Raw genomic sequence first — 14,805 nt, 5'->3', positions numbered from 1 at the left:
AGCTGTTGAGTTGATTCCAACTCATGGTGGGTAACCCCATGTGTGTCAGAGTAGAACTGAGCTCTCTAGATTTTTAGTAGCTTATTTTCTGGAAGAAGATTGCCAAGCCTGTCTTGAGAGGTGTAGAGAGTATCCAAGCTTATCTTAATTACTTTCACTATTCATTACAATTGGAACCTTAAAAAAGAATGGGACAAATTTGTCACTGAATTTGGTTGAGATATTCTGGTATTTTTTTTTCTGGTTGTATGTCTATATTCTCCCTCCTAGATGACCCAATTAATCATTCAGGCAGTCTTCACAATCAACCCTAATTATCACCAACAACCTAAGTGAGCAGCAATCTAAAATAACTATCACTTGACCAAAAGGACTGAATTAGTCGTAACACTGTACCTAATTCTTCAGAAAAAACTGCACCGAGTACTAAAATAATGAAGAAGGTCTTGTACTTTAACTATCCTAACTACTTATAATTTACTTATTATCTCAGTTCTATATCCAATTTTCTTTCCATAGATATAAACTAGGCTTAGCTTGGTTAGACAGAAATGCTTTCTAATTATTTTCTTTTCCTCTTAAACATGGCATCAAGATGTATTGATAATTACTGGTGATTAGAATGCAAAAGTTGGAAACAAAAAAGATGCATAAGTCATTGAAAAATATGACCTCAGTGATAAAAATGATATGGAGATCAAATAATAGAATTTGCATGACGAGTGACTTATTCATTGCAAATACTTTCTTTAAACAACATAAACAGTGACTACACACACGGACTTCACAAGATGGAATACACAGGACTACATATGTGGAAAGAGATGATGGAGAAGCTCAATATCATCAGTCAGAACAAGGCCAGGGGCTGACTTGCTCCTATGCAAGTTGAAGTTGAAGCTGAAGAAAATTAAAACAAGTCCATGAAAGCCAAAATATGATCTTTGGGTATATTTCACTTGAAATTAGAAACCCTCTAAAGAATAGATTCGATGCATTAAACACCAGTGACTGAACACCAGACAAGTTGCAGGAGGACGTCATACATGAATAAAGTAAAAGGTCATTAAAAAGACCAGAAAGGAAGAGAAGACCAAAGTGGATGTCAGAAGAGATTCTGAAACTTGCTCTTGAATGGAGAGTAGCTAAAGTGAACGGAATAAATGATGACATAAAGGAGCTGAACGAAAGTACAAAAGGGCATGGAGTCCTCTGACCTCCTCCAATTTCATGAGTGGGAGACAGAATCACCATCAATAGCCCAAGACTTGTTCCTATGTGGCGACAGTCAGACATGCCATCACTTTCTAACTCTTTGGCCATTTCTGACACCATCCATCCCTTCCATGGCACTCACTACGTCTCTGCTGGGTTTGATAATTTGTTGCAATGGCCCCACAGAAATCACAGATAATGTTCATAATTATAGGGTTTATTAGGTAAGCAACAGGTTACAATTCAGGTTCAGGGTTATTCAGAACACAGTTCTTTGATCAGGACTCCCTCCCTTCTGCCATGCCCACAGGCAAGCCTTTGGCCCTTGGCCTCTTGACCTGGCCTCTGCCCTGCTTGGGCAAGTGTTATAAAGTTTTTTAGCACTGATGATAGGTGCACCCCACTCCACCAGCAGGCTTCCTGACCAAAGGCACTCGGCTTTCTTGCTCTGTGTGCTGCCAAGGCCACTGCTCTGTCTTATGCCAGTCTCTTTGTTCTGCTGCCATTGATGCAACCACCAACTTTGCCGTCTCTCTGCCAAGGAGGTCTAGCACAGGATCCTGGGTCCAAGGACATGCTCCACTCTTGGCTGCTTGATGGTAGTGAGATCCCCTTTTCTGTCTTTGGGAAGGTTCATTTTAAGCCTAGTGGAATGACAAAACTGACTAAACCCAACATTAGGGTTCCATACACCTTATTTCCATGGTCTCACCCCTACATTGGTGCTGTGTGCTTTATTTGCATTAGTAGCAAGCTATCCAATCCCCTTAGCAGCCCACAAAGCATCTCACATTTACATAATTCCAACCAGTCATCTTGTGGGAGTCACAAAGACCATGAGTAGAAGAATCATACTGAGTAGTGTATGGCACCACAAGGTTTCAAAGAGCAGCTTGAGAGGACAAAGTAAAGTATTACAATGAAATGTGCAAAGATCTGGAGTTGGAAAATCAAAGGGCAAGGTGATGCTGGGCATTTCTCAAGCTGAAAGAACTGAAGAAAGTATTCAAGCCTCAAGTTGCGATATTGAAGGATTCTATGGGCAAAATATTGAACAACGTAGGAAACATCAAAAGAAGATAGAAGGAATTCACCGTCACAACCAAAATAATTGGTTGACATTCAACCATTTCAGGAGGTACCGTATTATTATTCAAGAACTGATGCCACTGAAGGAAGAAGTCCAAGCTACACTGAAGGAACTGGTGAAAAACAAGGCTCCAGGGATTGCTGGAATATCCATTGAGATGTTTCAAAGAATGGATGCAGAGCTGGAGGTGCTGTGTGCATGCCAAGAAATTTGGAAGACCTGGCCAACCAACTGGAAGAGATCCATATTTGTGCCCATTCCAAAGAAAGGTAACTCAACAGAATGATGAAATTATTGAACAGTATCATTAATATCACATGTAAGTAAAATTTTGCTGGAGATAATAAAAAAATGGTTGTAGCAGTACACCTACAGAGAACTGCCAGAATTTCAAGCAGGATTCAGAAGAGGGCATGAAATGAGGAACATCAATGCTGATGTCAGGTGGATCTTGGCTGAAAGCAAAGAATACCAGAAAGATGTTTAGTAGTGTTTTACTGACTATGTAAAGGCATTAGATTGCCTTGATCATAACAAATTATGGATAACATTGCAAAGAATGGTAATTCCAGAACACTTAGTTGTGTTCATGAGGAACCTGTAATAGAACAAGGAGATACTGCAGGGTTTAAAATCAGGAAAGGTGTGTGTCAGGGTTGTATCCTTTCACCATACTTATTCAATCTATATACTGAGCAAATAATCTGAGATGCTGGATTATATGAGGAAAAAGGCAGCATCAGGATTGGAGGGAAGACTCATTAATAACCTATAATATGCAGATGACTCAACCTTGCTTGCTGAAAGTGAAGAAGACGTGAAGCACTTACTGATGAGATCAAAGAGCTTTCAGTATGGAATATATCTCACATATATTGTTGTGAGAAAACAAAAATCCTCACAACTGGACTGACTAATAAGCAACATCATGATAAATGGAAAACTGACTGAAGTTGTGAAGCCACTGCCATCGAGTCGATTCTGATTCACAGTGACCTCCATGGGGTTTCCAAGACAATAAATCTTTACGGAAGTAGATTGCCCCATCTTCCTTCCATTGAACAGCTGGTAGGTTTGAACCACCAACTTTCTGGTTAGCAGTCAAATGCCTTATGCATTGTGCCAAAGGATTTCATTTTACTTGGATCCATAATCAATGTCTCTGGAAGCAGGAGTCAAGAAACAAAACGACGTATTGCATTAGGCAAATCTGCTGCAAAAGACCTCCTGAATGTGCTTTACAGCAAAGATGTCATTTTGAAGACTAAGGTGTGCTTGACTCAGGCCATGGTATTTTCATTGTCATCATATGCATGAGAGAGCTGGACAATGAATAGAATTGAATAAGAATTTTAATTATAAATTAAAAATGGGATCAGTTTACCTTTCCCTGTTCCTCATTTCACTGTGATCCAGTGAAAACTTTTTATGGACTAAAACAGGTATAAAGATCAACATTTCAGAAACAATGGTTTATGGAATAACTTAATACAGCAGTTTTCTCCTACAGAAATTAACACACACTACTCTGAAGCAGTATTTTCTGCTTCAGAGTATTTTGTGAAATAATGTTAATGATACATGTTTACAATATAAGAAAGACTGCAGAAGAACTGATGCATTTGAATTGCGTTCGTGAAGAATATGTACCATGGACTGCTAGAAGAATGAACAAATCTGTCTTGGAGGAAATACAGCCAAATGCTCCTTAGAAGTGAGAATGGCCAGACTTTGTATCATACTTTGGTCATGTTCTCAAAGGCACCAGTTCCTGGAAAAGGATATCATGCTAGGTAAAGTTGACGGTCACCAAAAGGAGAAAACCCTCCATGTGATGGATTCACCCAGTGGCTCAAACCATGGCAACAATTCTGAGGATGGCGCAGGATTGTACAGTGTTTCATTCCATTGTACTTATGGTCACTATGAGTCAAAACCAAATTAACAGCACATAACAACAAGTTAAACATGTATAAAACATCCTAATTAGAGTATTTGATAAATGATTAAGGGAGCCAGATGTTAAAATAAATGAATACATGACTTTCAAACCATTGTGAATACAGTAACAAGGAATCTAAACAATAACAACAAAAACCTAAACAACTAAAAGTGTAATGACAAATTTGATGAATTAACTCTAAAAAGTTAGCTTTATTTAAATAACTTCAGTGTTTTGAGTTATATATCTCTCTTTTCTCTCTCGTTGTCTTACAACCAGTGAAAATTCACACAGAATTAGCTTTTCTTGTGGCATGGAATTAATCTAATATGCTTTTGCTAAGATCTTCTGTGGCCAAAATCCTACAGCTAGTTTATAAATAATCTGCATCTCTTTGTTTTTAAAACTAGCTTTTACTTGGGATCTTTGTTAAAGGATTACCTAGTCTCCTAGTTAAGTAAAACTGCAATATTAGTAATTTTCTACCAAGAATATAAAAATCATTATAGTAAAGGGCATTCCACTGGAGTGACACAGGTCAGAAACCAACACATATACTTTTCCATCAGTAGTTTCAGGAAAGCATCAACAGTGATTCTTATTAGGGAGTTCTATTAGAACTCTTAAGGAGCTTAAAAAATAGGTATGTATTCCTGTGTCTTAACCATCTAAGATACTGCTTCAGAGTAGTGTGTGTTAAATTCAGCAGGAGAAAACTGCTGTATTAAGTTATTCCATAAACCAGTGTTTCTGAAATGTTGATCTTTATATCTGTTTTAGTCCATAAAAAGTTTTTACTGGACTATAGTGAAACGAGGAACAGGGAAAGGTAAACTGATCCCATTTTTAATTTATAAATTGTTGTCCTTCCCTTCCATTCTTCCTTCTTCTTGTTATTTAAATCTCCCTTTTGTGAAATAATGTTAATGGTACATGTTTACAATATAATTACCCATTGTTGATGAGCCAATTCTGATTCACAGAGACCCGACAGAACAGAGTAGAACTGCCTATAGGGTTTCTGTGGTAGTTAAGGTTATTTGTCAACTTGGCTGGGCCTGGTTTTGAATGGCTGGGCAGTTGAATATTGTTATTCCCCATGATGAGACTGGTAATCAACTCCATGGTAGAATCTACTGTGAGCTGCTGAGTAGCTGCCCTAGGGATATGGTCTGCTTCTGGTACGTAAGAAGCAATTTTGAGAAATGTATCTAGCTTTTTGGCACATCTGGATCCTGCATTTAGCCAAGTTTTCATCTCAGTGGCCTGCCATGTGGTCTGCCAATCTTGAGACTGTTTCTGCACTTGAACTAGTGGCCTGCCATGTTGCTTGATAATTTTGGGACTGAGCCATTTTACTTATCAAGTTGGGTTTGTCAGCCTCAGCAGCCAACAGCTGCCTGAGTTACGAGAAGCCTCCAGCTTGAGTGGGCCAGGAGCAAAAAAGGCAGAGCTGAAGCCCACAGTTGGGCTTTCACCCAAACCTTTAAGCTGGCACTTTGAACTCAGACTTCCAGCCCTCTAAACTGTAAGAAAATAAATCCTCTTCATTCAAGCTGTACATTTGTGGTATGTCCGTTAGAGCGGCACTGGAGAACCAAAGCAGTTTCCAAAGCTGTAAGTCTTTAGAGAAGTAGATTGCTGCATCTTTCTCCCACAGAGGCCTTGTAGGTTCGAACCACCAACCTTTCAGTTAGCAGCTGAGCACATAACCACTATGCCATCAGGCCTCCTTAACCTCCCAAGGTTGCATTATTTAAATGCTTTCCTCGATCCACATTATTCTAGCAATTCCTTAATTCTGTGTTTTCTCTTACTTATTTGAATTACCAAAAGCATTTTTCTTCGTGTATTTTGTTTTGTTCTGTTTTGCCATTTTAAGACATGTTCATCATAGAATATTTAGAGAGTCACAGGAAATCACAAAGAAGAAAAAATAAACCATAATTTCACCGGTTACAGATAATCACTATTAATGTTCTAGTCATATTTAATGAGTGCTAGAATCATACCATATATGCTAACATTAAACATTCTTCTAAATCAGTATGTTTTAAAAAATATTTACATAGTATATCCACCAACTATCATAATTTATTCAATAAGTCCTCAGCTCAAATTTTTTTTAAAACAAAGGTAGTTTAAAAATCAGTATTTCTAATTTCTTTGTACCAAATTAAAGCACAGTTAAAACAAGACAAAACAAAAAGCACAATGAAACCCACTGCATGCCAAAAATTGAAAGGTCATAACAGTTTCATCCTATAGATATGGAATATGATCCTTTTCTGATATGGAAATATTCTATTTAAATGTTATTCCCTTTTACACTCTTCTACGTGCTTTTTGTGAGTCTCATTTATAAGGAGATTTCTATGTGTTGGGTAGGCTGAGTGGTATTTTATTATTTGATGTTTTAAACAAATGACTAAGCAAAGCAAAAATAACGCAGGTATGTACAAATTACCAATTAAATTAATATATATCAATATTAAAAACATTTGAATTCTTATTTACCTTGAACAAATTTGACACAGTGATTGAAGAGAAACACTGGGCATGTAAGTTAAAGCAGCATTGTAACACAACAAAAGGAATGTCAACACTTCAAACCTAAAGATAAACCAAAAGAATATTCACAAATCATTAGAATTCTAAGTGAACTATAATTGAGCAGTCATTGAGGAGAGATGTATTACAGAATACACCTCTATAACACAATCACACCAACAACAATACAAAACTAAAACAAAAATGAAGAATTCTCAAGTAACAGGTATATGAAAATTATCTTAAAAATACTATGACATCTAAGGCAAAGTACAAGTGATAAGTCTGAATGATATGGTTTTCTCTTTTATAATATCCAAGTAAATTGTTGCATACAACTTATCAAACATTATTTATAAATATACTGGATAAATTTTTTCTTTTTTGAAAAGTCAGGGTGGTTGGATAATAAATAATGTCTCTACAGTATACCTATTCTGGGCTGTTAGCATCTCCCTTTGAGGATGAGGTCCACTGTACACAACTCTTGACAAACCATGTTGGGATAGTGCACTCTCAGTCAGAGCCATGGAACCAATGCTGGAAGGCTAAAGAAAAGACATTTGAATAAAGAAAAAAAATAGCCATTCTGTTGAAAATGTGCTATTTGGAATATACACACTACTAAGAATGGTTGCCATGAACATCACATATCTTAAAAATAAATATTGAGACTGCCCATCAAATTTTCTCCTAAAAGATTTAAAAAATAACTAAAAATCAAAGCACAAAAGAAAAATTTGTTCAACTTAAAAAAAGTCTACCATAGCAAAATATAATTGCCAAAGTGACTAGTTTTATCCATCATAAGAGAAATATTTCAAAAATAATACTTTAAATAATTTCTTCCTATCAGATTATAAAATTTAATGATTTTGACTTCTTATTTCACTTTGAGAAAAGTAAATACTTCATATAATGCTTATGCTTTTTAAGTTACTAATAAAATGATCAATTTTTTGCCTCAATTGCTAGACCCAGATTCATGGCAACTTCAAAACATGGGACCAATAAATTTGCTTTGATAACATGTCACTTACTTCATGATATACAGATGGTTTGGATAAGGATGGAATTGTAAAACTCAGTATTTTGCTATGTCCCTCTTTGTCAACTATTTCCTACGAAAGTGAAAGAAAACATCTTAAAATATTTGTTTTTTACACACAAACTTGAAAGCTAAATTCAAATTGTTAGTCTAAATGGAAAAAAAAAAAAGACCTGAGTACAAAGGAATTTTTAAAGTCAACTAAAATCTTAAGCCATGATAATCTATTATCAAGTATTCATGAACACCAGTATTTGAAATGATTATCCTTCCACTTTTAAAATATTAGTAACATATAGTTTTCTGAATGGCTAAAACACAGATATGAAAAACAAAAAAACACCAAACTCACTGTCATCGAGTCAGCCGACTCATAGTGACCCCTCCTTGGGTTTCCCAGGCAGTATCTCTAAAGAAGTAGATTACCCACCCTTCCTTCTGAGGAGTGGCTGGTGGGTTTGAACTGCCAGCCTTCTGGTTAGCAGTCAAGTGCCTTAGGCACAACCAATATAGTGCCTTAATAATTACTGACTGTCCTCATATAATAGGTTATATTTTCTAATAGAGTTAATTAACATAGCTATAAAACATCTTAAGAAAACAACTTTAAATTTCTTTTCCATTAAAAAAATATATAAACCTTAAGTATCTAGACTGTCATGCTGCTTAATACACAAACACTATTAAAAATGCAAAGTGTATGTTACACCAATGGCATAAAATCTAGAGACAGTCCAGATTTTATTGAACTATTACTGGTGGATATTGTATCTCCAACATTAGATTAGATCTTTTGTCCCAAAGTTTTTGTGAAGACCAGAAACAGTTAATTCCTAGACAATCCCTTTAAATTTTAAACACTTAAAATTTGACACTGCTATTTTCAGATACCTTAATGAAAGGAGTGAATGGCCTCACTCTTTAATCAATCTACATAAAGGTTTTCTACATACACAGTTGTCTATATGCTTATATGCCCTCAATCTCAATAAAGTTATTTTGGGAGAATGAGCTGTGCCTAATTTGATGTTTAAAAACAAGTATTAGCTTTATTAAAATGAAAATCAGTTGTAAATCATAAAACAATTCTGGTAAAAAAAATCACCATGTCTACTACTGCTGCAGGAAAAAGAAACAAAAGAGAAAATAAAATGTTTTGGGAATGACTATTTCCTACTCAAGGTGATAGACTTGCTTTTGATGGAAAACACTTTGTGAACTACATTCAATACAAACCAAATTGTAAACCCCTAGAAGAAGAGCTTCAATGCATCCACTGCTGTGCACATTTCTGCTAGCTGAGACTGCAAGGTAGCACCAAATTAGTTCTGGGAGAAACTGCAGTGTAAACTGAAGCAGCCGCTCCTCTCCACTGCGATAGAATTCAAAGAGCTGATGACAGACAGGTTCTAGCAACTGGAAGAAATATAAAATGTTAATTCAAGGACTGCACTGTATTTGACATTGTTATATGAAATATAATAGGTTTTTCCTGATTGAGAATTACTGAAATATAGAAATGTTTTAATTTTTTGAAGCAAAACTATTCACTGTAAAGCTATTTAGTAAATCTTTTGAACTCTGATGGAAGGCCAAATAAATATGTTGAAAGAAGGCTTTTATAATATGGTAATAATTCTATTTCTGGGCCTGAGTAATGGTACAGTGGAGTTCATTTAGTATAATCTTTAAACATACATATTTTCTTACTCTTTTAATAATACTTGATCATTTTTATTTGACAATAAAAAAATATATTTATTTTTATCAGTCATGTGAATACTTCGTTGTTGTTAGTTGCCACTGAGTTGATTCCAACTCACAGCAACCCGCTGTGTGCAGAGCAGAACTATGCCACGGTTTCCATGTTGTGACCTTTCAGAAGCAGATCTGCCATCTGAGGCACCACTGGGTAGGTATGAACTACCAACCTTTTGGCTAGTAGTTAAGCACTTAACCACTGGCACCACCCAGGGACACCACCCAGGGACTCCTAAGGGAATACTACTAGTATAATAAATTGTAAGAGAACTTACCTCACTTTGTGGCTGCTGGATAACTTTATAGAGAGATGAAACTAAAGTACTCTTGTCTTTCAAATTTATGGCATAATTTGGTAAAGATGTTTCTGGTAGTGTCTAAACAAATTAAAAAACAAAACACTTTATTTATATGAAATGTCCACAATAGGCTGATCTACATATATAAAGTAGATTAGTTGTTGCCAGGGTAGGGGCAGGGGAGAATTGGAAGTGACTCTTAACAAGTATGGGGTTTCTTTCTGGGGTAATGGAAATGTCCTAGATAGAATCAGATGATGGTGATCATTGCAAAACATTGTGAATATACCAAAATCCACTGAATTGTGCACTTTGAAATAGTGAGTTTTAGGATATATGAACTATGTCTCAATAAAAATAATCGCAAAAAATACATTTTATACCCTTATCATCAAGAAGAACATAAATTAATATCAATACTTCATCTTTGACCATAATTTGGCATTAGAAATAAGAATATAACCATGCTTAATTAAAGCTAGAGGTCTGATTTTTGGAGCACTGTATAAGTTATAATCTCATTAGCTATATTGATCCAGCTTCATAATAAGCATATCATATAATAATCTGATAATGTTTCAAACCTAAAAGCCACTGGAGAACATCTGGTCATGGTGACTCCTGAATTACATATTCTGACCCACAAGCTTGATAAGGCTGTTCTATTTTATAGAATTGGGAGAAAAACAGACTTCTTAGAACTGGATAAAAAGATATCCATACTACTAATAAACTAGTTTTCCTACTGTTGTATGCCATTGAGTTGATTCCAACTCATAGCAACCCTACAGGACAGAGGAGAATTGCCTCATAGAGTTTCCTAGGCTGTAATCTTCACAGGAAGGAGCTCTGGTGGCATAGTGCTTAAGGCATCTGACTGCTAATCAGAAGGCTGGCAGTTCAAAACCACTAGCCACTCTGTGAAAGGAAGACTGAGCGATCTACTTCCGTAAAGATTTACTGCCTCAGAAACCCAAAGGGGGTCACTATGAGTCATAATCAACTTGATGGCAGTGACGCTGAGTTTTTGGTTTTGGAATCTTTACAGGAGCTCTGGTGGCACAGTAGTTTAAGCATACAACTAAATGCTAACTAAAACTATGCTAACTAAAAGGTTGGTGATTCAAACCCACCAGCTGCTCTGAGAGAGAGTGTTGAGGCAGTCTCCTTCTGTAAAGATTTACAGCCTTGGAAACATTATGGGGCAGTTCTACCCTGCCCTCTAGGGTCACTATGAGTCAGAACCCACTCAATGGCAGTGGGTTTGTTTGTTTGTTTAATCTTTATAGGAGCCTATCTTCAAGTCTTTTTTCTCATGGAGCTGCTGATGGGCTCAAACCTTTCACCTTTTGAGAGGGTCATTTAAAATATAGTTCCTGATGTATGAACAACAAACGCAAAATGCAACACACTGCCATCAAGTTGGATCTGACTCACAGCAACAGCCGAATGGAAAACCAATTTGTTCTGTAAACTTTTACTCAAAATCATAAAAAAAATCATAAAAAAAAAAGTTTTATACAAACACACACACTGTGTATGTGTGTGTGTATATAGTCCCTAGGTGGCACAAGTAGTTTGCACTCCACTACTAACTGAAAGGTTGGCAGTTTGAGTCCACTCACTGATGCTCCAAAAAAAAAAAAGACCTGGCAATCTTCTGTAAAGATCATTGTCAAGAAAACCCTATAGAGTTCAACTCTATTCTGTAACATATAGGGCCACCATGAGTTAGAAGCAACTTGACAGCAATGGGTTTTGTTTGTCAGTTAATCATAGGTTGCTAGCACCACCTGCCCAGAAAGGACACCTGAAACAGAAAAGGGGGAGATAAGACTCAAATAGTAAGTCAGATGGTTTTGGGTACACAAGTAAGGAAATATGAAACAAATGTTCCATTATAACATGATTACATCCTATCCTTCTGGAGCATACCTCCCCCCTGATATTTGTCTCCCATGTCATTATTCCTTCTCACCCAAATTACCTCCCTTAAGGGGGAAAAAAAAAAAACTAATCCTGCAGTACATACCTATCTGAAGATGTTCCCAGCAGTCATTTTAAGATGTACAGTATTTCTTCCATGTTCCATATCTTAGTATTCCATGATTTAATATGGGTTATAGCTAGCATATGATTTATTTATATACATGCATAAATATATGTAGGAAAGTAAATAGCTTAAATTTTCATAATAAGCATATTTGATTCGATTCATTTTTACTTTACTGTGAGTTCCTTAAAGGCAAGAACTGTCTTATCTCTCCATCTACAGCACTTAGCACAAGGCTTCCTAGGCAAAACTTTGTCAAGGGAACTTATAAATGACAGAGTAAGAAATAAAAACTGTGTTTACAGTTCAATAGATTCTTTAAAAATAGGTCATATTTCACTTTAGAATATAGGTTTTTGTTCCCTAGTGCTGCTCTAACAGAAAATACCACAAATGGGTGACTTTAATAAACAGGGATTTATTCTGTTAGAGTTAAGAGGCTAGCAGTCCAAATTCAAAGTGCCAGCTCCAGGGGCTGGCTGAAAGCCCGTCAACATTGGGCTTCAGCTCTGTCTCTTGCTCCCAACTCAGTGAAAATGGAGTCTTCTCTTAACTCAGGCAACTGCTGGCTGCTGAGGCTGACAAACCCAAGGTCAACAAGTAAAATGATACAATCCTAAAATTATCAAACCACACAACAGGCCACTAATTCAAGTCCATTAACAGTCCCAAGATAGGCAAACAACATGGCAGGCTGCTGAAAGATAACCTGGTTACATGCAGGAATTGTGGTAGTTAAGGTTACATGTCAACTTGGCTGGGCTTGGTTTTGAGTGGCTGGGCAGCTGGACATAGTTATTCCCCATGGTGAGATTGGTAATTAACTCCATGGTGGAATCTACTGGAGCAGTTGAGTAGCTGCCTTAGGGATGTGGTCTGCTTCCAGTATATAAGTAGCAACTTTGAGAAAAGTGTCCAGCTTTTTGGTACACTTGGAACCTGCATGTAACCAAGTTCTCATTCAGCAGTCTGCCATGCTCTGCTAATCTTGGGACTTTTATTGGATTTTAATCAGTGGCTTCCCGTGTGGTTTGATAATCTTGGGGCTGTGCCTTTTTACTTGTTGACCTTGGGTTTGTCAGCCTCAGCAGCCAGCACCTGCCTGAATGAAGAGATGCCTCTAGCTTCAGAGGGCTGGGAGCAAGAGGCAGAACTGAAGCCCAAGGTTGAGGGGCCTACACCCAGCCCCTACAGCCTGGCACTTTGAACTTGGATTTAAAGCCTCCAAAACTGTAAGAGAAAAAACTCCTATTTGTTAAAGCCATTCCACCTGTAGTATTTCTGTTTGAGAGGCATGAAGTAACCGAAACAAAAATTGGTACCAAGAGAGTGGGGTGCTGCTCTGACAGATACCTAAAATGTGGAAATAGGAGTGAAGTGCATCCTTGACCTGAGACACTGGCTGAGAGAGAGCAGTACAGAGCTGAGAGAGACTGGACACAATCCAGAGAAGCAGAAACCACCACCAACACTTGAGATGGAACAACTTCTCTTTATAGACTGGAAGCAGCACACATCCCTAAGGCAGCCACTCAGCTGCTCCAGTAGAGTCCACCATGGAGCTGATTACCAGTCTCATCATGGGGAATAACTACATCCAGCTGCTCAGCCACTCAAAACCAAGCCCAACCAAGTTGACACATAACCTTAACTACCACAATATATAAATGAATAGATTCTTTTTTTAAAAAATGTAATAAGATACTTCTGTTTACCAGAATGGGAAGTAAATGTGAACCATTTGGGAGCAGTCTATCAATCTCTGGAAGAGGGGGAGATAGTTTCACTGTAACTGCTAACATAAAGAAGAGATTAAGGCATTCTTCAATATTTCAAAAGCATGTAACAAAAGCTCTCCAGGCAACATTCCATTTCCGTCATTTGATCAAGAGTAATCTAATACTGGAGAACTTTATATAAAAAGAAGTAATAGTCAAATAAACACACAACAGATTTCTAATTCCCTGAATGGAAATGAACCTAAATTATACATATAAAACATTTTATATCTATATATAGATAAATAGATGACTAACTTTAAAATTTAAGAATGATAAGTGAATTGGAATACAAATCTTAGAAATTATTAGTGAATTGAAAGATCATTATCCTATTGTAAATACTATCTAGAATAAAATTGTAATATTCAATAAAAACATGAATTAAAATCAATTTATGTATCAATTAACCCTCACAAAGTAAAATATTTCCTGGGAAACAGCCAAGGCAAATGGACACCTCTTTGCTGGAAAGACAAGCTCAGGAAAAACCCTGAATTCAGGCTGCTACTGCCAAAGGAAAGGAAGGGCATCCTAAAAAATAGTGCAGCAAATTAATACATTTTATTTGCAATTCTGTCATTATTTCATTTTATGAATATGGGAAAAGTTGCTTTTCTCTATAGAATGGGAAAAGATTTAACTGCTGAGTTATGAACAGTGTTGAAAAACTTAAGATCTAAAAGGGCCAATGAATTTAAATATTGTTACAACAAACATTTAAATTTTCTTGCCACTGTATTAGCTCAAAGGTTCTGGCTTTCCTCCACACCGGTTAAGCTTTCTTATGTTTCAGAAGGCAGAAAGAACTGAAGATGAAAAAGTAATAATGAAAAATTAGTCTTGCCAAAATTAGAAGAAAAAGACTGATGCTTCAAACTAAAGTACCATTAAGCTAATGGCTTAGAAATGTATATAAGGGGGTGATAGAGGTTGGATAAGACAGGACTAATGAAGATGGACACATGGGTTGTTGTTGTTGTTGTTATGTGCCGTCGAGTCGGAGCGACCCCTCCTTGGGTTTCAGAGACAGTATCACTACAGAAGTAGGATTGCCCAACCTCCCTTC

The 14,805-nt window shown here is 36.7% G+C and overlaps 1 protein-coding gene across 1 annotated transcript in view; it reads right to left on the bottom strand.

The window, feature by feature from the left end:
* Window positions 1–14,805, bottom strand: part of FAM126A (family with sequence similarity 126 member A) — a 92,761-nt gene that overhangs the window by 27,315 nt on the left and 50,641 nt on the right. Inside the window, exons 3-7 of the mRNA XM_007946563.1 lie at window positions 9,882–9,983; window positions 9,082–9,261; window positions 7,838–7,918; window positions 7,230–7,345; window positions 6,765–6,860 (exon numbers count right to left, since the gene is read on the bottom strand). Coding sequence (XP_007944754.1) covers window positions 6,765–6,860; window positions 7,230–7,345; window positions 7,838–7,918; window positions 9,082–9,261; window positions 9,882–9,983 — 575 coding nt within the window. The remainder of the gene's footprint in view (window positions 1–6,764; window positions 6,861–7,229; window positions 7,346–7,837; window positions 7,919–9,081; window positions 9,262–9,881; window positions 9,984–14,805) is intronic.

Source organism: Orycteropus afer, unplaced genomic scaffold, assembly GCF_000298275.1.
Source record: "Orycteropus afer afer isolate SDZICR_OR568_19922 unplaced genomic scaffold, OryAfe1.0 scaffold00008, whole genome shotgun sequence".
Lineage (NCBI taxonomy): Eukaryota > Metazoa > Chordata > Mammalia > Tubulidentata > Orycteropodidae > Orycteropus > Orycteropus afer.
This window is presented reverse-complemented; position numbering and strand designations above follow the sequence as displayed.